Source organism: Megalopta genalis, chromosome 4, assembly GCF_051020955.1.
Source record: "Megalopta genalis isolate 19385.01 chromosome 4, iyMegGena1_principal, whole genome shotgun sequence".
NCBI classification, from domain to species: Eukaryota; Metazoa; Arthropoda; class Insecta; order Hymenoptera; family Halictidae; genus Megalopta; species Megalopta genalis.
Window position 1 is genome coordinate 16,999,321 of NC_135016.1, and position 24,977 is coordinate 17,024,297.

Here is a 24,977-nt window from a genome sequence, read left to right on the forward strand (position 1 = left end):
CAATCTGAGCGTCAATTAGAGGAACATTACTGTACTTTGTAACAATTATGAGAGTTTTTCTAATCTCGGTACAGTAATTTCTCCGTAATTGACGCTCATATTATGCAGAAAAATTGATAATTTGGGAAGAGGAGATACGATTATTCGAGCCTCATAGCTCGTTCTTATAGTTGTTAACAATTCGAAACTATAAAAACGAACTACAAAGCTCAAACAATCGTATGTTTTCAAAATTTTCTTATTCTTTCCAAATTGCCCATTTTTGTGAACAATCCGAGCGTCAATTGGAGAGACATTACTGTAACAGTTAATAATTATTTCTTGGAAGAAAAAGGCAATTTACATTTGAATTAAAATTAACTGCTTAACGCCAAAATAATCCTAACGCTAAAATAAGCCTTTGTAACGATGAAAATATTATTTAATTAAATCGCATTAGGGGTACCCAATCGTTTTCTGTGAAAGAACGTTATCATTTCATGAACTTGAGAACGAAAAACGAGTTTCAATCGATCGTTTCAATCGATTCGTTAACGTTAAATATCGATGCTTTAAAAGAGAACCGAATAACACAATTTAATCCTACATAACAGATTATTCTTAGAAATCTCACGAGTCAGACTCGTGAAAGTGGAACAAGGGGTTTAACCCTTTGCCCTCGAAGCCATTTGAACTGCAAATCTATAATAATTTTCCGGATATAATAATAGCCATTCGATCTAAACTTGCAGCACCCACTACGAGATATCTCGTAGCCGGCAGTTTTGGTACAGACGCTTGCCACGAGATATCTCGTAGTTGGCAGTCAACGGGTTAAAAGATGCCGCCTAGAAATCCCGAGACGGTATCGTCTCGGTATCATCGAAAATAGCAGAAAAACCCAGCCATGATTCGATCATCCTCTATCCAGCCTCTAATCAAACGATCGTTCCGATTTGTCGCAGGTGGGATCCAAACAAGCGTATGACCCCCAGCGAGGCTGCCCGTCACGAGTGGTTGAAGTCGACCTCGTCCTCCCGCGTGAGCTCCTCCTCCTCGACGATGGCCTCGTCGACGGTGAACGCGAACGCGAACGCGAACACGAACACGAACACTAACACGAATACGAACACAAACACGAACGCGAACGTGAACGCGAACACGACGACAACGACGACCGTGGAGACGTCCTCGCAGTCGGCGCACGCCCAAACGGTGAGCGTGACGGTGAGCAGCGCGCCCCGGCAACGGGCCACGACGGTGGAAGACCCGCCGTACATGACGTACCGGCTGTACAAGGGCCGCAAATACGTGCAGAGGATCAGCACGGCCGTGAACGCGGACAACGGCGGCCTGGTGGTGAAGAGCAAGCTGAACGGAAGCGCGAGCAGCCACGCGCTCGCGAGTACCGCGCAGACCACTACCTCGAGGCACGCCTCGACCGGCGATATCGTCGCGAGTTTGGACCCGAATCTCGACGATTCCGGTACGTTTTTACCGCCGATATTGTGAAGCCGGGTCTGCGCTAGCCACTTCTAGATGCTTTCGCGCCGTCGTGTACCGTGTCGCGATCGAAACTCGTCCTCTCTCGCGTACCGACCGCGACCGAACCTGAATGTGAGATCGGAGACGAAATAAATGAGAAAACGGGGGTGGAGCAAAAAAAGGGGAAGAAAAGAGAAGAGAAAAAAAATTACGGTAGCCGAGAAGAATAAACCAGGAGCAAGAGAGAAGGATAGAGAGAGGGAGGAATACACGGACCACTATTCTGGCGGACTCTTCCCCGACTCTTCCGAGTAGACGAGGCGCGACGGTCGATTTGATCACGACAATAAGGCATCGACGCGATCGACCGTCGTCGGCCGAAAGACCAAATTATTTAGCCTCCGTGGCGCAGGACATTCGTCGCGTCGCCGCGGCGAATCTCTTGTCGCGCGCGCGCGCGTAGAAAGCACCGTTCTCTCGCCGGTGGTGCGTCTTTGGTCGCCGGTGGTGCGTCTTTGGTCGCCGGTGTACGCGGAGAGCGAGAGGAGATGTACACGCTTCGGGTATGTGGAGGACGTGTTGGCCGAGGCATGTAGAATTGGCTGGCTGGATCGGCCCGATCGTGTTATCGAGAACACGCCGCAAAGGCTAGGCAAGGTACGCGTTTGCTAGTCCTCGGCATTATGCATCGAGCCATGAGGCCAAAATGATCTGACGAGAGCGGGTGGCCCGCGAGCGAACGATTCGACGCGTAGTAATCCGAGACAACGCGGCGGTCGTTCCCGTTCGTTCGTCGAAACGACGGACGCGCGGCCGCCCCCGATGTCACTCAGGTAATCGTAACGACACGTGTATGCACCAATTGTAGTCGATCGAAAGTAACGTAGAGAAAGAGACAACGCGCGCGCAAGAGAGAGAGAGAGAACGAGCGAGAGAGAGAGAGAAAGATAGAAAGAAAGAATAAGTATGAGAGAGAGACTGAGTGAGAACGAGAGAGAGGGAGATAGGAGTTTCGTTCCCCCGACGTTCGTCCCTTGTCCTCCGAGATATAGCAAGAATTTACTTAGCTAAATGTGGTTTCGCGAGTCGAGAAGAATCGAGTCGTGTTCGCCCTTTGTCGTCGACGACGACGCGTCGGCTCCTCTTAGATAAGAACGATCGTCGTCGTCGTCGCGATCCACGGTCGAGATCCGCGATCCGCGAGCATCGCGATGCTGTTTAAGAGAAGAGGAAAGAAAAAGGGAAGAAAGTAGAGCGAGGGAAGAGAGAGAGAGTAGAGCGGACGAAGGGTGAACGTGCGTTTTTTAACAACGATTCCCGCGCTATTCCCATCAGCTAGCATCGAAATATCTCGCAGCGACGACGTAAACGGATGAATCCGAGTCGTCGGAGAAACCCCCCGTGGCAACAACAGGGTCGCGCGATTCAACGTCGGATCGTTCGTCCGAGACGGGAGAGAAGTATAGTAAATCTTATCGACGGGGGATAAGACGAGAATAGCAGGGGGGAGGGTGGGTGATATATAAAGGAAGATGAAACGAAGCGTGCGCGCCCCAGTTTCACGAGGCCTGATTAGTCTTATTGTGATATTAATCTACCACTGTCTTACGTAGATCTCTCCGATATTAAGATGTAACGATCGCTAATAATGATTTTTCATTACTATTAATCATTATCCTTTCTCTGTCTTTGATATGATTATTGCTCTCGCTATTGTCGCAAGATTATAATTACGATTAACGAAAGCTCTATTCGTGAGGTAATTAAACCACGCAGAGAATAACATATTATAATTATATTATTACGTGTAAGGATTGTACAGACTTTAATTAAGCCCGACAGAGAGGAGAAACTCTCGAAGGAGTTTCGCGACGAGCACGCGGATTTGCCTTTTTTTTTCTCTCTTTTTCTCCCACGATTGAAAACAACGCCTCGGACTTCGCACGGAAATCATCCCGGAACCAATCGACGCGCCCCGATCGAGAATGCCGCAGGGACGATAATTAATAATCGTCGTTGTCCGCTCCGCGCGGGGACGCGTTCAAACGAGAGCAAGATCGACGCGATCGCTTTTCCGTTCGAAGCCGCGTTCGCCGTTGTCCGGCCGACCCGAACACCGTTAGACCGCCTTTACACCGATCGAGGGAAAGCAAAAAAAAAAAAGAAACAAAATAACGATTAAACTAGAAAAAAAAGGAAAACAAACTCAAGATCGAAGATTCTTGGCGACCCACTGCCCCTTAGCATATTTGCGAAGGATTTGAAGAGAGAAGTCGTTGTTCTGCCCCGCGTTTCGGCGTCGCGTCGCCTGAAACACGCGCGCGCGTAAGAAACGCGTTCTCCCCGGTCACGTTCAGAGGATCACCGAAAGCTTTCGCTCGTCGTCGAGGAGATACTCGAGCTCGTAGCTAACTAACGCCGGCGCGGTACAACACCGCAACAAGCGCTCCCCCGATTTTCAGCGACTCGTTTTCGACTCGCACCGAGCCGAGAGGGTGTTCCGTTCGAGTTTTTCGACCCACGAATAAAAACCGCGACCGCGCGACGAAACACAAGAAGAACCCGCTGCTTCGCAAACCGCAACGCGCGCGACTTCGGCAGGCTTCCGTTCGTACAACGTAGTCTTCGAGCATTTCGTCGCTGAGCCTAGGAGGGCAACGAGGCCCGCCGACGAATTCCCAAGCCGCGTATACCAAAAGCCAACCCTCCCGCGCGAGCGTGTTCGCTGCGCGAGGACTAAAAGAAAAGACAAGATTCAAGTGAGAAGACTGAAGTTTAACACGTCGTCGTAGGATTTTATTTAAAAGCCTTCCCCGTAAGGACGACCACTTATCGCGATACGTAACACATTTTTCATGTTTGTATACGATCACCGACCCCCCCGTCGCACGAAACGCATCTTCGATTCTATTTGTCTCTCATCGTCGTAATATCGCGAGCAACGCGGAGTTCAAAAGCACGCGAGTGCAAAAATTCATCGAAAGAAAGAAGGAAAGGAGACGACTTTCCCGCGAGGCGCTTCGTTCTCAACGAAACATTCGCACCGGTGAATCAGCCTGAATTTCTTCTATCGAAAATCGGTTGCGTTCTCGAGACCGTCGCGCGAGAAGAAGAAGAAGCCCCGTTTCGCGTTTTCGATATATTTTCGTACTCGGAGAGTCCGTAGAGTCCGTCTCGAGGTGTCCTACGTTATTATTCCGTGAACTCGGCAATTTCGCGATCGCACTTTCAAACGCCTCCGTTTCGTAGAGACAGTTTGTTCGCACATTTCCTTCAGCACCCACTGCGCACGCCTATTTCGTGGCGAAATAATTGAAATAATCGTGTCGCTTCTCGATCGTCGCTTCGCACGCTTGGTTTCGTTCAGGCATCTCGAACGGTACATTTACAGATAAACAACGGTGACTTTTGTAAACGTTTCGATGACATTTTCCGAATCGAGAGCTCTTCCATAGGTAACGCGGTACCGGGCAACACTCGCGTGTCAGGTGCCGGCGATTAGATTTCGTCGTGATCGGCATAAGTAATCGCATCGTCGAAGCTAGGACTTAAAAAAAAGGAAAAAGAAAAAAAAACAGTAGCGATAGAGGAGGAAGCGTTGTGTCGACCGTGCAACCGAGGTACTCGAAGAGAGCCCGTTCCGAAGATATCCGAGTCGGAAATTGAATTTCGGTGGCGCGAAAACTTGTTCGACGCTGCTCCAAAAATTCGCGAAATTCCACGCGTTCGAGCCGGCTGATATTCGATGTGTTAACTTTTGCCCGGGAAATCAAAATTTTCGCGCGACAACGATCGGAGAGTCGAGGGCAAATCTTCGAGTGCTTCGCACGGTGTTACGATGAAATTGGACGAAAGACGAACCCGCGCTGGAACGACTGAGAAAAAAGAAAACGGTGACGGACCGAGCGAAAAACCGGACGAAATTTAGTTGGCGTCTCTCGCGTGTTTGTGACTCGTTTGATAAGATTGGTTGACCAAATGATTAAAAATTCGCAGGTGTTGACGGAGCATGCGCGAGAGAGAAAGAGCTGCCCGCGGAAGATCTTCATTCGACTGTAGTCAGAACAAAGAGTCTAACGCTTAACGAGTGTAGCGTGTAACACAGCGCGACACGTACACACACAGGACACACACACAGACACGGAGACGTACACGCGCACACGCATACGCCGACACACATACGTACATACACTACCGATCTATATAGCGAAGAAGAATATCAAATCGTGTATAATAACTACCATTAAACGACACGTGTGCGTCCGGATACATGAGTGTGAGAGTGCGAATGAACGGATAGTCGAGAAACGGAGCCAGACACAAACCTATGACGAAGAGGATGCGTCCAGCGAGAGTGAGTCACATTACTGCATATACATATATACATAATTATACATATAAATATATATATATATATATATATATATATATATATATATATATATATATTTATATATTAAATATTACGATTTTACGGTATTAAGAAACCCTTGCAGAAGCGAACAAAAAAAACGAGTTAAACATTAGGGTATCCATTTAGACGTAATTAGAGAAGACAAAGCCGTTTGAACAACGTAGCTCCATTAAACGGAGTCCCCGAGCACTCCTTTACCTCTCCCCCTTGTACCGTCGAAAACGTATAGTCGCGTCGATTGAATCGTTTCGCGAGGAAAACTGCATCTTTCGATCGGAACACGCTTCGCGATCCCCTGTTCGCGGCGCTTCGATTTCATTTTTAACTCGTTGAACGGACAATTCTTTTAATTGCCCTGCACCTAAAGCGATCCACGAGAGAGAGAGAGAGAGAGAGAGAGAGAGGGAGCTATCGATTGGTATAATCTCGTTCAAGTGATAATAATAAAGCACATTTTCAACATCGAACATCTGACAAGAAACTTCTGTTTTTAATTAATCAAAGAAGAAATCGTGTTTTTATACCGAACGAGACATTTTGGGTGTAGAGTCGACCCTGGAAGGCGCTCGAGCAGAGTGGCAAGTATAGTAATTTCTCCCTAATTCGCGGTCAAAATGCGCATAATTTAAATAGCACAGAAATGCATGATTTGGGAAGATCGTCGATAACTATAAAAATGAGACGCGAGTCTCCTAAATTGTCCATTTTTGTGCGCGATCTGACAGCGAATTAGGGAGAAATCACTGTATCTCCTTCCCAACGATTGAAACCGACATCGCTGCTTAGCTAATTCAGGTGCGAAGATGATCGATCGATCGCGCGACTCGTTTCGAAAGAGAGAAATCGTGGTCCCTCCTGGTCGGTTTTCCCGCAAACGATTTAATCGCGCGAACCGAGCAACACGCTTGTCGCGAAGAATTTGTGAGCGCGAAAAAACGCGGCGGCGAAAATACCGGGGGAAACGATGAGGAGCTATACAGGGTGTCCCAAAAATGTCTCGTAATACGGAAACGGAGAGATACCTGAGGTCGTTCGAAGCAATCTTCTCCTTAGCGAAAATGCGATCCGCGGCTTCGTTTACGAGTTATCAACGAAAAACGGCGACCAATGAGAGGCGAGCTCGGCCGGCGCGAGGCGGCCGAGTCGATCAGCGCAACTGGGCGTCGCCCGGTTCGAGCCGAGCTCGCCGAGCTCGCCTCTCATTGGTCAGTGTTTTTCGTTAATAACTCGTCAACGAAGCATCGTAGAACATTTTCGCTGAGGGAAAAGTTGCTTCAAATGATCTCAGCTATCTCCCATTTCCGTATTACGGAATGTATATACCGCTGCTGGCCCTTCCTCCCCCTCCCGGTCACGTTTTCTCGTTCTTGCCGATTGCTTACGCCAGTTGTACAGTTCGCCGAGTTTTTAGTTGTGTTCACTATTATATACAGTGGGATCAAATTACGCGCGTTAGGACCGACACTCTAATATCTACGTAAAGCGATCGCGTTCTTCGCATTCGCGCGACCCGGCAACGCCTAACATAAGCGAAAGAAGAAACAAAGTTGTACCGTCGAATATGCTACACCGGAACGAAGCACGAGAAAAGTTAACGGAAAAAAGAAGAAAATCACGAGCCACGGGATTATAACGAAGAAACACGGCGATCAATGAATTCGAACGACGTTGTTGTAATCGATGCCGGAGATAATAAATAACGATAACGAAAAAATACCGTTGCTGTGTGAATTCGATCGGTCGGAGTTCTGTGAACGAAAAAAAAGAAAAAAAGAAACGACAGCGGCGCTTTCTAGTCCGGGATTCTGTAACGGAAATAACGATGGGACGATGGTCAAAAAAAAGAAAGGTTGACATTTTTATAGAACAAGAAGGGAGGAGGGAGGACTCTCTTTCAGGTTTCAGCGTGCGAATGCTCTTAGCGTATATTTGTTAGGGCAACGTGCAAACTAATTATCGAATTAACGACGTGACTAGATTATCTATCGAGTTCGGTTAGATAGCGAAATGATGATGATGCATGCGTGGCAAAATCGTCGTCGTTGCCATTGCCGCGGCCGCCGTCCCTTTTTTCCCCCTCCCCCCGCGCCCAACCCCCAGCGTTTCGCGATCCTAAACGGGCGATCGTCGCCGGATCGCCGAAGCGTTTTTCGATGACCTATCGATCTTTTTCTATCTTTTTTTTTTTTCTTTATCTTCTATGAAGAGAGTATCCTCGATAGGACAATCATGACTATAAACGAAATAATTTTCCCGTTAGCGCGTCGTTGAGATATTCCCCATAGGTCGTAGAGACTCGAGATATACTAGACACGAGCAGCGAGTATGAATTCTCTGTCGCGAAAGTCCGATCGACGATGTTCGTTCCCCCGCACCGCCTACTACTACTACTACCGTATTATAAAATTCGAGTACCGTATAACCGAAATTTGTAAATTTCTGCGTCTCGTGTATGGTTTCCGTCATTGTCGAGTTCTCTCTATCGAACGATTCATGTTATTGGGTATAGTTCGTATCACACGTGGATATAGAAGCATGTACAAAATGTAATAATAAACGAGAATATACGTGTAAATATATGATGAACCGCGTGGTACACGAACGTTAATGCGCGCGCGCACGCGCGTCCATGTATATTTATACGTATACGTCATTTTAGTAATAACGCAGTTTTTTGCATGTTGAGATAAAAATCGATGGCGTACGTACGTTCTCTAATCGTGATTTCATTAGGTATCCCGTTAGTGTGTTGTTACTTTTCGAAATGTGTATTATTGATTCGAATCGTCGAAACATGTACGAGAATATTTTATTCGATGTGTTGTAACGAGCTTTGCAAAAAAATGATAAATGTGTACGATCGAGAAATATGGGAGGGGGAATATAAAGAGTATAATACAGGGAGACGGAGAACGGAGAAGTATGGGGAGCAGTGTGTGTGAGAGAGAGAAAGAGAGAGAGAGAGAGAGAATTAGTAAGGGAGAGCAAGAGTTGCAATAAATATTTGTAACTCGACGTTGACAAGCGGGGAAAGACCTTGTTATATCGTGTAAGTGCGAGTTCGTCAATTTCTGCCCACTTAATTATAGTGAATGAAGAAATGAATTGCTAATAATAAATGATTATGATAAAGTGACATTAGTACATATAACGATACAATACTGAAGCATCATCACCTTTTGTATCATTTGTTCGTTTGTTTTTATCTTACTGCGTTTGTCTTTCATTATTAATGCAATACCAAGATGACTCGGTTTCGACACGGTATCTTGTGTGTAAATATATACTAATAAAAAATACAAATACAAGAGCAACGTCTGATCAATTAACCCGTTCTTTTAAAAGTAATACGTCATTGAAATAAATTGTTTTAATATACGTATAATTTATATTGTTTTAATTAATAGGTTTTTCAATGTCTATGTTAAGCTTAAAAAAAGTTTAATAATATTAATCGATAATTGAATCTCATTTGCCAGAAAAATTTGATGACTCAAGAAAATTCTAAGAATACAAAAATGTTCGAGAGACTCTCCTGCATCTGTATCATGCAAACAAATTTATTTCTTAGTATAAATAAAGGGAACAGATGATTCTTGCACGAATCACTTGCTCCGTAAAATGGAAAAATTAGCGCCATTACGTCGCGCCTCTTGTGGTGAAATTTCGAAGCTCGGTTCACGGGTCCGTACAGCGCCAATTAGTAGATGGCAAAACGCTGAAACTGCTAGCCAAACAGTGGCGCCTCTTGTGGCGAAATTTAGAAGCTCCTTTCGAGGGTCCGTACAGCGCCAATTAGTGGGTGACGAAACGCTGAAACTGCTAGCCAAACAGTGGTGCCTCTTGTGACGAAATTTAGAAGCTCCTTTCGAGGGTACGTACAGCGTCAATTAGTAGGTGGCGAAACGCTGAAACTGCTAGCCAAACAGTGGCGCCTCTAGTGGCGAAATTTAGAAGCTTCGTACAGCTCCAATTACATATATATTACGGAACGCGTCTGAGGTCGGCCGAGTCAAAGAGGAGCGAGCGCTCTGACGGAACTTAGGTGGTATCGATGTTGCGTGCAGTCTTGTTTCGTGCCCTGGTTTAAGTTATCGCATTTTGAGTTAAACCAATTTTTTTAGTATTTATGCTAATTCGTTCTCATGTTGTTTTTTTCTATAGTTGCAGTTTAAATCAAGGGCATAATTTACTTCTGTTTCCAGTAAGTTTTATTAGATTTTTAAATGATTTATTTAATGTATCAGTATTAAATACATGACATAGTTAAGATAACATGAGCTAAGCGTAATTATAATTACAAATCAATTGTCCGCATTTATATTATTTCTTTGTACTTAAATCTCATATAATAGGAGTTTGAAATCGAATAGGTAAATGATTTTAAATCATATCCCAAAATACGGATGATGTACAAACATTCATGATACAAGAAAAATAGAAAAAACTATTTCACAAGACAGTAGATGATTTACAATGATTTTCAACAGATAGAAGGCACAGGATATAACGTTAAATACCACAAACATGTAATTAACATTATATAGCTACACACGTATGTTTCGTATATCTTCTAAACGTATGAATTTTCAAAAGAAAAAATTAGTTTAGACGGTATAGAAATGAACCAAATGAAAGAAGATTAATTTAACGGGCCGCTGGAGATTGTTGCATGCACAAGAATAAATACAGATGTATATGTATGCTAACTTGCATTTGATTATCTTAAATTTCAAGATAAACTTTAATATTCCGTTGTCCCACTGCTACCTTCTTCGTTCTCCTTTTTGTGTCTTACGTTTTTCCTTCTTTTCTTCCTTCAGTTGTTTCTGTTTCTCTCTAAATTAAGAAGGATTACAATTATAATTAAAACATTCAGAGAGTTTCATATTTTATCATTCGCGTTATTATTATTATTATAATTGCTATCGTTGTAGCTTACCGATCTTCTTTATCTTTTTCTTTTTTCTTCTGACTTTCTAATTTTGCTTTTTCCCTCTTTTCTTTCTCTTGTTGAATTATTGCAGCAGCATTCGTGTTCTTCTCGATTCCACAATCTCCTCCACTCGCACCATCCTCTTCCCCGTCGCCGTCGCTGTGTTCTTCGTCGGACATTTGACTATACTGTGCAAGGATCGCCTCTCTTATTCTTCTCTCTTCTTCTGTGTAACTTCTCTGCGTCGTAGTCGGCAAAGATTGCGATTCCAGCATCTTCGCCAATCTGACATCCACGTCTTCTATCGGTCCTTTTGAAGCAGTAATTTCTTTGTCCGGGAGCCATTTGGTCCACGCGCTTAATATTTCTGTCACATGACCACTGATATTATCACCCTAAAATTCAACAGAAATTTATCTTACAGACGCTATATATAGATCTAGCGCTAGTAACATTATGTGTCACTATATATTCCTAAATGATTGATTCAATTACGAAAATTATAAACAATCGATTTTGAATGATCGAACACCAAAAACTGTTTCGCCTAGCATATTTTTAATAAATTTAAAACAGAATTATTAGTGAAGAATTAGAATGGAGTGGATTTGTGAATTCAAATAATAATATTATTGAGCAATGACAACATTTTGTACACCAACCAATATATTAAAATATTAAAGTGCAATGAAATTGATAACAAGAGTTAAACACGCAGGCAAGAGAAGGGACACAACGTTGAATCTGTGCGGACACGTGCAGGCCAACAACAGAAACAATTACAATAATTCCGATTGTTATTTTTGACCGGCTGATAAACTTGGACTACGAACAGCAAGCGCATTCTAACCTCACAGTCCGAGTGCTCCTCACCGTTATGGCAGCGAGTATGCCTTCGAGGGCTTCGGTCTTTTCATCCTCCGTTTCATCGCCTTCTAAAATTCCTTTGATGTATGATCCAAATACTCCTTCATCAGTATTTAAAGCCTGCAGCTTTTTACTAAGCCAGCTATCGAAGGAATTAGTTGCAACCGCCATATTCGGCTTTGTCAATTTTTTCAGCTCGTCTATTGGCAACACTTAAACTTTGCCATTGCAACAAAAAAGGATATCAATAGAGTGGAGATGAGTTTCCATACCCGGGTTTTCGGCGCGCCAGGTATAGTGCTGCCATCCCAGCAATGTGAAACTAACATAGCTTCGATACATGTTTTACCACGGATCAGGATCTATTGTTAGTTTTCGAAGCCGTAAGCACGTGATAATCGATCACATATACATACATAGAGCTTCTAGTAAATTCGAAAGCATGGCCACCGCTTTGAGGTTGAAGCTCGCAATCCAATTAGGAAAATCTCTTTCAAGACCGCTCAGGCGGAATTTTGAGAAAGAGTTTTTGGAGAGACAATGTCGAAGACTTTCAGGTTCGTATATTTTTATGACATGTCATTTGTATTAACATTTCACATTGTCAAGTTTTTTAACTTCGGAGTTAGAAGAATATTTTGTTATTTTTATATATTTTGTACGTATATCGTTAAATTAGATTTATCTATACGGGCTATTCTTGTTTAACCATTGGATTATCGATTTTGTAATGATGAAAATGTACGTATATGTTGCAGCAAGTTGCTCAATAAGATGTTACTCTTCGCAAACCGCAACTCAAACCACAGAAAGTCACAATATCATAAAGGATACAGAGAAAGTTACAGGTATAATAGAATCTTTTCCATTATGTTATAAGTGGATTGTAAATGTTTCATTAATTTCCAATAGTTATATATTTATATCTCTTTTTAATTAGGCGATGCCGTTAAACATGAATTTCAATCAGAAACTCAGATGCTTCTGCAAATTGTTGCCAAATCCTTGTATTCGGACAAAGAGGTAGTTTATATGTACAAATTTGTAATAAAATGCAGCAGTTCATGAAGTATAGTATTTTTCAATAATTTTATGGCTTTTTCTGCTAGGTATTTGTTCGTGAGTTGATCTCTAATGCTAGCGATGCTCTAGAAAAACTACGTTATATAAGATTAAGCGATACTGAAGCTGCAGAGACAGCTGGTGATAGAAACTTAGAAATTCATATTGCTACTGATAAGCAGAACAGAACGCTTACTATTCAGGATACAGGGATTGGTATGACTCGTGAAGAACTGATATCACATTTAGGAACTATTGCCAAATCTGGTTCGAAAGTAAATATTGCTCAAATATATATATAATATTGCTCAAATATGGATGCTTTATACTGCTATCGATTGCAGGCTTTCTTAGAGAAATTAAAGGAAACCCAAAACTCTGGAGATACGTCTCAAATTATTGGTCAATTTGGAGTTGGTTTCTATAGCGCTTTCATGGTTGCTGATAAAGTAGAAGTATACACTAAATCCTATAAAACAAATGCCGAGGGACTTTGCTGGACCTCTGATGGGTAAAATATTAAAGAATTAGCTGTAAAAATAATTGTATCTAAACCGAGGCAATTATTTTATACACAGATCAGGTACTTATGAAATCTCAGCGGCTGAGGGAGTTCAGCCAGGAACAAAAATTGTGATCCACTTGAAAGTCGATTCCCGTGAATTTAGCGATGAAGTTGCAATTAATCGTGAGTAAATCAAGCTATATTCTTGTTTTTTCATTATTCACTATTTCAATACATTTCAGGTATTATTAATAAATACAGCAACTTTGTCGGTAGTCCCATTTTTGTTAATGGTAAACAAGCTAACATAATTCGACCGCTGTGGATGCTCGATCCGAAAGATATTACACCACTTCAGCACGCTGAATTCTATAGATTCATTGGGAATTGTTTCGATTCCCCGCGATTTGTATTACACTATACTACCGATGCCCCATTGAGTATTAGAGCATTGTTGTATTTCCCCGAGGAGAGACCAGGATTATTCGATTTGGCCAGAGACACAACTAGCGGCGTTTCCTTATACAGTCGTAAAATCTTAATCAAGAGCAAAGCAGAAAATATTTTACCGAAGTGGCTACGTTTCATTAAAGGAGTCGTCGATTCCGAAGATATTCCACTCAACTTAAGTCGAGAGTTATTGCAGAATAGTACTTTAATTGGGTAAGAAGCAAAGCAACCGATTCTAAAAGAAAAAAGTAAGTCATCAATGGTTCGATTAATCTCTATATATCTTCGCATTCTAGAAAGCTGAGGAGCGTTCTAACGATGCGTGTACTGAAATTTTTGAACGAGCGATCTCAGAAACAGCCCGCAGATTTTAATAGTTTCTATAGAGAATATGGTCTCTTTTTGAAGGAGGGTATCATCATCAGTACTGATCAGAAAGAGAAGGTAATATTTTTTAATAAAATATTTTCTTCAATGTTTCCTTATTCCATTACTTTACAGGAAGAGATAAGTAAACTTTTAAGATTCGAATCATCTGCAATGCCTTCTGGAGAATTAGTTAGTATACCGGATTACTGCAAACGTATACCTGCGGATCAGAAAAACATTTACTACCTAGCAGCACCGAGGTAAGAAACTAATTATTTTCAATCATTCAGGTTCCTTATAATTAAAAAAAGAAAATTAATTTTAATATCTTCGCCACATTAGTCGAGTTTTGGCCGAGCAATCGCCTTACTATGAATCACTGAAGAAACGTAACGTAGAAGTATTATTTTGCTACGAACCGTACGACGAGCTAGTTTTAATGCATCTAAGAGAGTTTAAATCCTATAACCTGATTTCTGTCGAAAAAGAGATGCGCGAAGAATCGGAGTCGAGCAAATCGGATAATCTCGGTGAGCAGATAACGTTGCAATGATTTTATAATTTCGCTAGCGCAATCGTTTGAACATTTTTTAAAAATTTTTTCAGGTCTGATCAATCAGGATGAGATCAACAATCTCATTGCTTACATGAGAAACGTTTTGCCAAAGAAAGCGTATGATATTAAAATAACTACTCGTCTAGAATCTCATCCTTGTGTCGTCACAGTGAAAGATATGGCATCTGCAAGGCACTTTATTCGTACACAGAGCCACCAAATAGACGAAGAGATGCGATACTCGATTCTTCAGCCACGTTTCGAAATTAATCCTACTCATCCTCTCATTAAAAAGCTTTCTCAGCTGATAAAAAGCGATACCAAACTGGCTGACCTCCTCATTAAACAGGTATCGTTTCCGATTGTATACTTATTTATCCTAAATTTGTAAACTATTATCATTCATTTTGTAAGTTAATATTTATACTTTGTGCCAGTTATTCATGGGTAGCATGATTGGCGCCGGTCTAATTGAAGATTCCCGGGTACTGTTGACATCGATGAACGAATTGCTGACTTTAGCATTAGAGAAACACTAGTTAGTAGTTAACGTAAAAGATCGTCGGCGATGCTAGTTGGTAAGTTAATTTAAGTTATTTTGTATGAATTACGAATAAAACAAATTGTTTCATAACTCTGAAAAGAATCCCTTTTTACTGTTATAAAGAACATTCTATATATTTATATATATATATTCTATAGTTGACGATATTCGATTAAATATCGTTCGATTGAAACGTTGACAAAGAATTGTCACCGGAACTATAAAGGGTCAAGGTAGAGCCTGCGAAGTAATTGTAGCCGTACAAAACCATAGGCAAGATTGTTTTCTTTATTACAATAGGTTGATCTTGTACAAATTAATTATAGCCTTATAATTATAACAAGTCAAGTTCCTCACTGTCTGAAAGATTCCATGATAAATCGATATGTATCCTATTAGCGGGGCTAAAGTGTTTTTACGGTGAATTTTGGAAGTAGTACCCACAGAAAGTTTCCTTTTTTTTCCCTCGTTTCGTTCGCCTAAACATCTTTCGCGATTGTACGATTATGGCAAGTTCGTGATTAAATGAAACGTGAAATGGAACAGTTTTGTTAGTCTGTAAGAGTTGCAGTCGAATGGAGAAATCGTAAAACGAGAATCGTCGACAAGCATATCTCGGAAATCGAAAATACGTTTGAAAAAAAGACAAAGATGTTGATAATGGACAGTCGTATGTTTCTTCGATCAATTCCGGTTTGCTTGAATCGAAATCAGTAACCGTACCACCCTTGCAGGAAACGTTCCATTTACAAAAACGCAATCAATATCACTATAATCGATCAGAAGCTCTACAAAATATTGCGTGTTCTTTCCCTTATCTTTACGGTCGAATCGTTTTGTCGCTTCTAAAACCGATCGACTCGATAGATCCGCCAACGGATCGTGTTCGCAAGGACAGACAAGGGTGTCCGCCGATCGGCCGATCCATCCGCAATTAAATGATAAATCCTAATCTTAACGGTTAAAGAAATTCACTGTGCTTCGACGCAAACTGAAACTTTCACTGCTCTTGGCTTAGATGTTCTCTTCCCGATACAATTTGTTAAGTTAAAACTGTACAGTGTCCTTATTCTCATTCTAATATAGAATAAATTGTCTAGGGTCAATTGTATCCGCGTTGTCCGTTTCCGCACTGAAATTTCAGAGAGTGGAGGCACAGCTGTTTTTTCCGAGTTCACGCAAATAACGAAACAATTGTTTGATCATCTTGCACGCCACTTGGTCGAACGTAAAGAAGAAGTGTCACCCTGTTTTCGCGTTTTTCTTTTAACGTTGGCTTTACTCATTTATCTCACCGTACAGGCGGCGTAAATATCGATTTAATGCACACCCCCTGTCGCTATTGTATCCGGTGAAATTTTATCTTGAAAAATAAACGTATTTCATATCATTTTGCCGCTCTATCCTTCTTTTTCCAAAACGTACCCTGAACGTTTCTCATTTTATTTTGTTAACAACGACCATTTTGACCTTCGCATCATTTTTTGGCAGTGTCTACTATCTATCGCAATGTCGTATTCGTGCAATTTTTTTCTATGAAATTTTCTGTATGTTTTCTAAATTTAACGCTTTACTGTTCTTAGCCGAATGAAAAAGTTCGCGACACGTTCGGAGGAGGAGGATAGAGCTTGGAAACAATATAAAACGCGAAGCTTATTTTCAAGATGAACACTTCGTTCGGAAAACGAAGCGACAGTGCGCGGCAAAAACCCAATAATTAAACAAGAATGGCTGGCGTCCGTCGCCGGACAGGAACATAAGAAGAGAGAAAGTGGTTGTGAATTTTCACGGGAAAAGTACTACGCGTACAAGAAACAAAAAGAGAAAATTAAAAAAGAGAAAACACATATGTATACATGTATAGGTATTATATATATAAAAACTCGCGTTACACTTCACCGAATATTTGTAAGCTGCCGCTAGATTACTTTAATTAAAAAAGTATTCTCCATGGAAGTACACAGTGTTCTAAAGAACATTTAGGCACGGAAATAAGTTTTTCTTTGATCCTTTGTGTTGTCGGCTACACAAATCAATCAATGGAAAAATGCATTGTTTATAAATATGGCATTCAACGATTGGCAGTTTTTAAGAAACGTCTCTCGTTAGAAACAACATGGACAGATTCGGAGGATGAGATTAAAATCGTGTGAGAACTATGAGAGTAATCGATTAATGAGCAGCTGCGCGCACGTATCGTATATGTATGTATGTATGTATGTATCGTATGTCTCTGTCTCTTCTGTAGACGTGTAGATGTGTACGGTGGTGTAATGTGGTTTGCTGAGCAGTCTTATCAGAGAGTAGATGAAAAATGTTAAAGCGTGATGTAAGTAGTAGCACCATGTATATGTATACGGCTATGTTTCGTCGTCGAGAACCGATGGTGACCGGATGAATGAAGTGGACAAAATTTCCGAGTGAACGAAAAAAAACAAAAAAAAAAGAAAGGAGACTATTTAAAAAAATATCGTAGTAATAATAATAGTAATAGTAATAATATTAATGATAATAGTAATAATACAAAGAAAAAGGACACAAGAGAAGAGGGGGCGGGGGTGGGTGGGGGTGGGTGGAAAAAGTAACGGAAGTTGAACAAACGGAACGTTGACTTAGCTTAACGTACATACGAGGGAGGAATGCTGTCCTCCGTATATCTTGCTCGGTTTCATCCCTTTTTATAAAACGTCGGATAGGTAATATTACAATCATTATGATACAAGTCATAGTATTTGATCATCGTATAAACATTATTATCATCACAGTAAAAATATTCTCATTAATCTGTTTTTCTTTTCTCTCTCTCTCTTTCTCTTTCTCTCTTTCTCTCTCTGTTCATTTCTCACCACTTAATCTATCTCGTGGCTCGCCGCAGATAAACGCAGGCATACGGCGCACGCGATTAATAGAATCTTGCACCCCTTCTAGAAGCGGAGCGCGCACTGTTCTCATTGAAATTCTTCATTTCCCTTTCACTAGAGTCAATTAATTCATTTTTACTCGCTAGACTACGCTGTTTACTTATCGTTTATTAATTATTTAAGTAGTCCGTCGCGGGTTCACCTCGTACGTAACCAAAATAATGTCCGGTTAGCAAATAGTAAAAATACAGAAATGTACCTATGTACCATTCTTCCATCATTTTCTCTCTCTCTTGCGCTCTCTCTTTTTCTATTCACTTTCCCTCTCGGTTTTTCGTCGCGCTTGGAATTATGTAGTGTCTCGCGGATCGAACGTCTCTCCAGTTTTCTTTTTTTTTAAACGATAGGTCATTAAATAATAGTCATTGGTCTGACGCCGCGGGTCGTGTTTAACAGTTACTCGGCACAAGCAACGAATTCCATCCTTAAGTTCGAGATAACTCCTTATTCCGTAATAGTTGCGCATAGTTGCCATAATAATATAATATATCCATTTCGCTAAAACCTCATCCCCTTTGGTAGAATACAAAACGTTCATGCGTCAAAATGAATTTTGCTTCGAATGGTCCACGGCGGAACAACAGCGATCCGGACGATCCTCGCGATCCTCCGACGATCAAACTGAACACTCTGTTTCGCGGAAAATGAAGACTTTGCTCCCGAAATATCGCGTTTTTTTCCGCGTCTCGCCGTTCCATGGAATTTCTTCGAGGAATTAAGTACTCACGTCAGTACCTAAGCTCTACCTACATAGGAGATTTGAGGTACGATGTACCAGCAAGGGGGGCGAACGTACGTCGTTGGCTCACGAGCAGATCCTGCATCCGGCCTGACTCCAGTCTTCGGTGAAATCTTAAGGAACGTAAACTTATAGTCTGAAAATTATAAATTCGTTTCTCATCTAAAAGAAATATTCGTCTTGATGCTAATCCTCGTACTCATTTCTCGGGTAAATATTTAACGAAATTATAAGGAATATAACATTTCTAATTCTAAAATTATTCGCTCGTTTTTCATCTAAAAAAAAGAAGATTCGTCTTGGCGATAATTCTCGCGTCGTCGCATTTCTTAAAAATTATAATTTAACATAACCATTAATTAGATTTCCCTCGAAAACAAAACCGGCAACGATATCAATTTTCACTTCGTTTCGTACCTCCCTGTGTATTTATTCAAAATCAGAGATAAGTGTGTCAAATTGAGGCGCAAAAATGTAACGAGGGTGAAAAATATCGCGAACAAACTAAGCGTGTCGAATGCAAGGATTCCTTCACAGCAAATGTGTACAAGTCCCAAAAGTCTTTCCCGTTTTCAAATAAGATGGATCGTCGCGTTCAAATAAGAGGAAGAAAATCATGAAACGTTAACAAAAATCTGATCTGTTCGTTCGGAAAAGGACTTTCGGTGCGGTCTAAAATTATCTGAAAATCTGAAGCGAACCACAGGTGCAGGGTCTGCAGGTCAGCCGACAGCGTAGGCTGTCCGCCGCTTCCTTAAATCGTAGCTGCCTCTGTACACATGCATCTCTCACGCTCTCTCTCTCGTTCTCTCTCTCTCTCTCTCTCTCTCTCTCTCTCTCTTTCTCTCGCTTCTCATTCTATCTACGCTGATAATGTTTGTGTTAGTGTGTGTTCGTGTGTGTGCGTGTGTTTATGTACAAAAATTGTCGTAATATTCACAAGCATTCGCACTCAAAGTCTTCCTCAAGAAGCACAGAAGAACACGATCACGTTCAGTTGGCTGTGGAACGGTGTCATCACCGCCGTTTGTCACACCGAGGTCTGCGTGATTCCGTTCCCCGACAACCATAGGCGGCCGTTGCTCTTCTGCTCGGCGATCTCGTACTCGGAGTCGTCGATCTCGCATAGGTTCGTGGAGAGGTCGCTGTTGCTGGTCGCGCCGCCCAGCAACGAGTTCCTCTCCTCGAGGGTGGTGATCACCGAGCCGATCTCGTCGGCCTCGTCCCCCTTGTGGCATCGGTTCCGTCGCGTGCTCGGGAAACCATAAGGCACTACGTCGTCCTCTTCCTCCTCCTCGTCCGATTCCAAGGTGCTCAGACGTCCGTTCAGAGGGTTCGTCTCGTTCTCCGTGTCCGTGTGGATGTTGTAGTGCGGCAAGTACGAGTTCGGATGACGGAGATAGCTCTCGGAACTCTTGTACTTGTATTCACCCTCGCCACCGCTGTCCAACGGGTTCAGCCGTTGCGTCTCCGGGCAGTGGTACTGCTCCGAGAACTCGGTACCGCATTCCGAGTCGCCGACGTACTCCGACTCCTGGTCCTCGTTCAAGGTCTCGATGTCCCTTGCCGGATCTACAGAGCCGTGCACTGGAAATCGATTCGGCGAGCTTTAGCAGGATTTCTCTCGGATTTTTTAGGCGGCTGTCCATCCGACAGTAAAACTCTCGACAGTTGTTTTACACAAGGTATTCCATAATTATGTTAACACCAGGGAAAGGGTGATTCCTGAGCTTATTTCGAGTAACTTTTTCCTTTGCGAAAATGCAATCCGCGGCTCCGTTTACGAGTTATTAACGAAAAACACTGACCAATGCGAGGCGAGCTCGCCTAGCACTAGGCGGCCGAGTCAATCAGCGCGACTGGGCGTCGCCCCGTTCGAGCCGAGCTCGCCGAGCTCGCCTCTCATTGGTCAGTGTTTTTCGTTAATAACTCGCAAACGAAGCATCGTGGAACATTTTCGCTAAGGAAAAAGTTGCTTGAAATGATCTCGGGTATCTCCTATTTCCGACTGTTAACATAACTATGGGACCCGTCAGTCCCCTTACCCTTCCCCGCGTCTTGCCAAGCTTTCGAGAGCTTTACTTTCAGATGGACACCCGCCTTTAGACTTTGAAGTCTTTCGACGCGCAGCAGAGTTGGGCAGTCGATTTAATCGAGGATAACAGGGAACACGGATCTAGATCTAGGATCTGGTTTAAAACTCGCGGGATATCATCGGTAACTATACCGAGGTTTTCGTATATTCCCGTGAAAAATGGGTAAGCTGTTTCTGCCCAACTCTGGACGGCGGACAATCGTGTCATAGAGACTTCGGTTTTTGAAACGATTATGTGAAAGCAATGTAGTATGCTGGAAAGCGGTAGAAATCGAGACGCATGATTAAGCAGCAATAAAAGTGATAGTAAGGCGTGTCATTTTGCTAATTATGTACAAAATATTTGGCGATGTGAGTGTAGGATAAGTGTCGCACCCGTATCTCGCGATATTATTGCTACATTCGTTACGCGTTTCTGTTAGGATCTAGCTCTGATCGCTGCCTCACCGTATCGTTACGATTCGTATTTGAGAAATTAACCCATCGAATCCCTGATCAGAATATTTCGCCTAATCACTGCACTAGAAAACTGCAGTTGATACGACAGTTTACAGTCAAAGACGTTGATCGCTCGTTCAAACAGCGCGTTGCTCTAACTGCGAATTTTTCTCGCAAACGGCGGCGAGTCGGAATGTTTCGCGTGATATTCGATAACGCGAACTGTGACTGTAAGGATTGAAACTGAAACGACGCAAGAGCGATAGCGACAGCGAGACGATAGTCCGCGGTTAATTACGCAGGTGCTAATGGAAGCAACGTGCACGCCGCGCGGCTACTCACCTGACGGTAGCTGATGAGTGTTTGATTCGTTACTCTCATTGCTGTGGAAGCTGGACGAGTCTGGAACTTCGCTTCCGGGTACCTCCGTGATGTTAGGTAGGGGGTTTTGACTTGGCCTAACCCAGTCTGAGCAGTCCCAGTGATACCCTAAAAGCATTGCAGACAACAACTGTACTCCGACACGCTACATGCGACGATCTAGCGCCGCGGTACGGAGCGGAAGTGAATAGAAAAAAATAATCGTAAGTAAAAGAGAAGAAGCGTGTGGTGTCCTATCTTTGTCTCTGCGGATCCGTGTGCGTGTGCGCCGCGCGCGCGCGTGTGTGTGTCTGTGCGTAAGATCCGTGAAGAAGGAGGAAGTAGAAGTTGAAGAAGAGAAGATCGGGGGCGGGGGGTGGCGGAGGGTTAAAATAAAATAGAGACTGGCCAAGAGACGATAGATACAGCGTGAAGCGAAGCGACCCAAAAATCTCATATCTGTGATCTCATATCGTCAAACGTTCAGGCATACTAGTTACTCGGACTTACCACCGACAATACGAGGATCATCCTCGATGGACGTCATGGAGGCCACGGAGGTCCCACCTCCATGAAGCACGCGTCGAGAAGAATTTAGTAGAAGTCCTCCAGTGGTCAGCTCCGGTACCACTGGGCTCGCTCGTTTCAGGTCTGTTAGCGCACACAATACGATACACCAGTGTTAATTTCAATTCGCTACACGCCCAAGTCAGCATACTCTTCTGGTTATTTGTATCGAGAAGACGGAAAAGGGAAACGGTGCTAGGGTGCAGGCTGCGAACTTCCGTTGCGCGCGTACCATCCCTCGACGCGATCTCGAAGGGGTTGCGGCGCGTCGCTCGAAAAGTTGTTAGCGACGTCAGCTGACACGGAAATCTACTTGTACGGCCGAGGATAGGTGTGCTACGTTGGGTTCGCGCATGCGAAATGTCCGATTTCGTGGTGCTTCGAGCTTCTTTTCTTCGTTATTTAATGCTAAATCTACCGAACGCTGGAAACCGACGCGTTGCTTCGCGAGAACGACGAGCTTGAATTTATTTAGTCACCCTCTATTTTTGTTGCAACGTACACTAGAAATCGAGAAATTTAGTTAATTCGATCTTTCGATCGGCGCCAATGTTAATGAAAAATATGGCAAGTTTCGTGCAACTATAAATCTCGAAGTTAGCTAAAACATACAAAGTTGATTCTCTCGATTTTCATTCTCGAAATTTTCATTCTCTCGAAATTCATTATAATTAGATTTTATATTTAATAAAAATGTAGTCGCTGGAAGCTTTACCCCCAAAAGCCGACATTTTATGCGCGCGAACCCGGTGCGTGTCTTGCATTAGGTTCGTCCGACAAGGGGCGGGCTCGTTCTACTTGCGGCGAGTTACGCGAGTCTCATACTACTTTTTCGATCAGAATCTACTCTACTTGTGTCTAACCAGGGACCAGATCTCTTCTACATGGGTGCTTGGAACTGGGTTAATCTACTTGCCTGGCTGTGAGCCAACGCTGTCACAATTTTCTTACAAGAAACTGACCTTACACGCTCTGCCCTCGAGCAACCTGTATTCTCCAAGAGTCATCATCGTCCGCCTTTCCGTAACGTTACTCTACTTAATTCACTGGCATCCAGTTACGTTCTACTTTATCAGACTAGCTAATTACGACCTTGCTTTACGATTACGATAATCGATCGATCCGTTCACGCTAGTTCTGATAAAAAAGTATTTCATCGCAAGAGTCTCTGAACAATGATTTCCTGTCGCCAAAGACAGTCGGTATCAGGGGTTGAAAACAGTTGTGACATCGGTTTCGGTTCTTGGAACAGTTTCAGTAAATTCTCTCTCTAATTGACGCTCAGATTGTCCACAAAAATTGACAATTTGGGAAGAGAAGATACGATTATTTTCGATCCTTGCGGTTCATTTTTATAGTTTCGAATTGTCAACAACTATAAGTACGAGGCGCAGGTGTTCGAATAATCGTATCTCCTCTTCCCAAATTGTCCATTTTTCTGCACAATCTGAGCGTCATTTAGGGAGACATTACTGTACATCGGTTCTAGTTTCATCGGTTACGGTTACGATTCTTCGAAACCGATATCATATCGGTTCTATGAATGTTATTTTCTGGTTCTCACTTTCGGTTAATAGTTGTATTATACAGGATGTCCCAAAAATGTCTCGCAATCTGGAAATGGCGGGTTCCTCGGATCATTCGAAGCAGCTTCTCCCTTTACAAAAATTTTCTCCGAGGCACCGTTAACGAGTTATTAATGAAAAACGGCGACCAATAAGAATCGAGTACGGCTGACGCGAGGCGGCCCAGCCAATCAGCGCGCGAAGCCCAGTTCCGCCCATTGACTCGGTCGCCTCGCGCCAGCCGAGCTCGCCTCTCATTGGTCACTGTTTTTCGTTAATAGCTCGTTAACGGTGCCTCGGAGAAAATTTTTGTAAAGGAAAAAGTTGCTTCAAACGACCCGAGGAACCCGCCACTTTCAGTTGGAGATTATTTCGGTTCCTCGTAAAACGTTTTCGTCGGAACAGATTCACAACAGTTTGGAACGGTTATCGTTGGATCCTGTTGACTCCCTGGTAACAATAGAACTCTCTGACCGACCTAGCACCGAAGGTATTGCGTCGCCGTGTAACGAACAAGTTGGAGAATTCGAAGATAGTGAGAGACGTAGAAAGGAGGGTCGGAAAGGTGTCCATCAGGATGCGTGAATAAAGGAAGTAGAAGAATAAGAAGAATCGGAAGAAGTAGTAGTAGTAGTAGTAGTAGAAGAAGAAGAAGAAGAAGAAGCTAGTTCCACCCACGATGCATGCCGCAAGCGAAAAACAAAAGTAAGAAGCTACGATGAGAGCGAGGGGGATCGTCAGCAACGCATACTACTCACCATTCTTGATCTTGGTCGTGTCCGTGATGAAGGAAGCTAGTTGCATCTGTTCCTGCCAGGTCGGCTTATGCAGGCTATCCGTGTCGCTGCCTGTCGCGTTTCCGCCGACCGGGTTAGCGAGAGTTAGGGAGGGAGGGGGTACCGGGGTGGTTCGATTCAGATTTCTCAAATAGTCTGGCGGAAAGTTTTCTAGCTCGTCGCCGGCGCTACCGTAGCTGCGCAGGGTGTCCAGGTTATTCAGAGCGACGGCCGCCGAGTTACCGTAGGCGGCCGGCTCGTTGTTCGAGCTGGGAGTGTAGGAGGCGGGTCTGGGAGGGCATTGGGGAGGTTCTCTCTGCAAACAAAGAATCACACGAAAACCTTAAAC

General features: G+C 43.1%; 4 protein-coding genes across 14 annotated transcripts in view; 2 read left to right on the forward strand and 2 right to left on the reverse strand.

Annotated features, from left to right (window-relative positions):
* The window catches only part of LOC117221933 (uncharacterized), a 328,669-nt gene extending 319,481 nt beyond the window's left edge, over positions 1 to 9,188 (forward strand). For 2 of the 3 annotated variants that reach the window (XM_033473283.2, XM_033473284.2), the window contains 2 exons: positions 945 to 1,465; positions 5,461 to 9,188. In XM_033473283.2, coding sequence (XP_033329174.2) covers positions 945 to 1,465; positions 5,461 to 5,564 — 625 coding nt within the window. In that variant the 3' untranslated portion in view covers positions 5,565 to 9,188. Of the gene's footprint in view, positions 1 to 944 lie in introns of all 3 variants that reach the window. The other variant, XM_076520738.1, reaches the window with a different exon arrangement.
* Positions 9,189 to 10,083: 895 nt separating this feature from the next.
* Positions 10,084 to 11,897, reverse strand: LOC117221931 (coiled-coil domain-containing protein 43). The gene is made up of 3 exons (XM_033473281.2): positions 11,688 to 11,897; positions 10,821 to 11,209; positions 10,084 to 10,717 (listed from the first exon to the last, which is right to left on the reverse strand). The coding sequence occupies exons 1-3, from the start codon at positions 11,850 to 11,852 to the stop codon at positions 10,645 to 10,647; spliced, it is 627 nt and encodes a 208-aa protein (XP_033329172.1). The 5' UTR covers positions 11,853 to 11,897; the 3' UTR covers positions 10,084 to 10,644.
* A 149-nt stretch (positions 11,898 to 12,046) lies between these two features.
* Positions 12,047 to 15,257, forward strand: Trap1 (TNF receptor associated protein 1). The gene is made up of 12 exons (XM_033473280.2): positions 12,047 to 12,238; positions 12,440 to 12,529; positions 12,622 to 12,704; positions 12,791 to 13,018; positions 13,088 to 13,254; positions 13,322 to 13,431; positions 13,491 to 13,911; positions 13,995 to 14,142; positions 14,200 to 14,327; positions 14,410 to 14,597; positions 14,674 to 14,972; positions 15,061 to 15,257. The coding sequence occupies exons 1-12, from the start codon at positions 12,124 to 12,126 to the stop codon at positions 15,160 to 15,162; spliced, it is 2,079 nt and encodes a 692-aa protein (XP_033329171.2). The 5' UTR covers positions 12,047 to 12,123; the 3' UTR covers positions 15,163 to 15,257.
* A 180-nt stretch (positions 15,258 to 15,437) lies between these two features.
* The window catches only part of kug (FAT atypical cadherin kugelei), an 811,192-nt gene continuing 801,652 nt past the window's right edge, over positions 15,438 to 24,977 (reverse strand). For 5 of the 9 annotated variants that reach the window (XM_076520745.1, XM_076520740.1, XM_076520743.1 and 2 more), the window contains 4 exons: positions 24,611 to 24,944; positions 22,231 to 22,371; positions 21,703 to 21,849; positions 15,438 to 20,414 (listed from right to left, as the gene is read on the reverse strand). In XM_076520745.1, coding sequence (XP_076376860.1) covers positions 19,858 to 20,414; positions 21,703 to 21,849; positions 22,231 to 22,371; positions 24,611 to 24,944 — 1,179 coding nt within the window. In that variant the 3' untranslated portion in view covers positions 15,438 to 19,857. Of the gene's footprint in view, positions 20,415 to 21,702; positions 21,850 to 22,230; positions 22,372 to 24,610; positions 24,945 to 24,977 lie in introns of those variants that run through there. The other 4 variants (XM_076520741.1, XM_076520746.1, XM_076520744.1 and 1 more) reach the window with 4 other exon arrangements.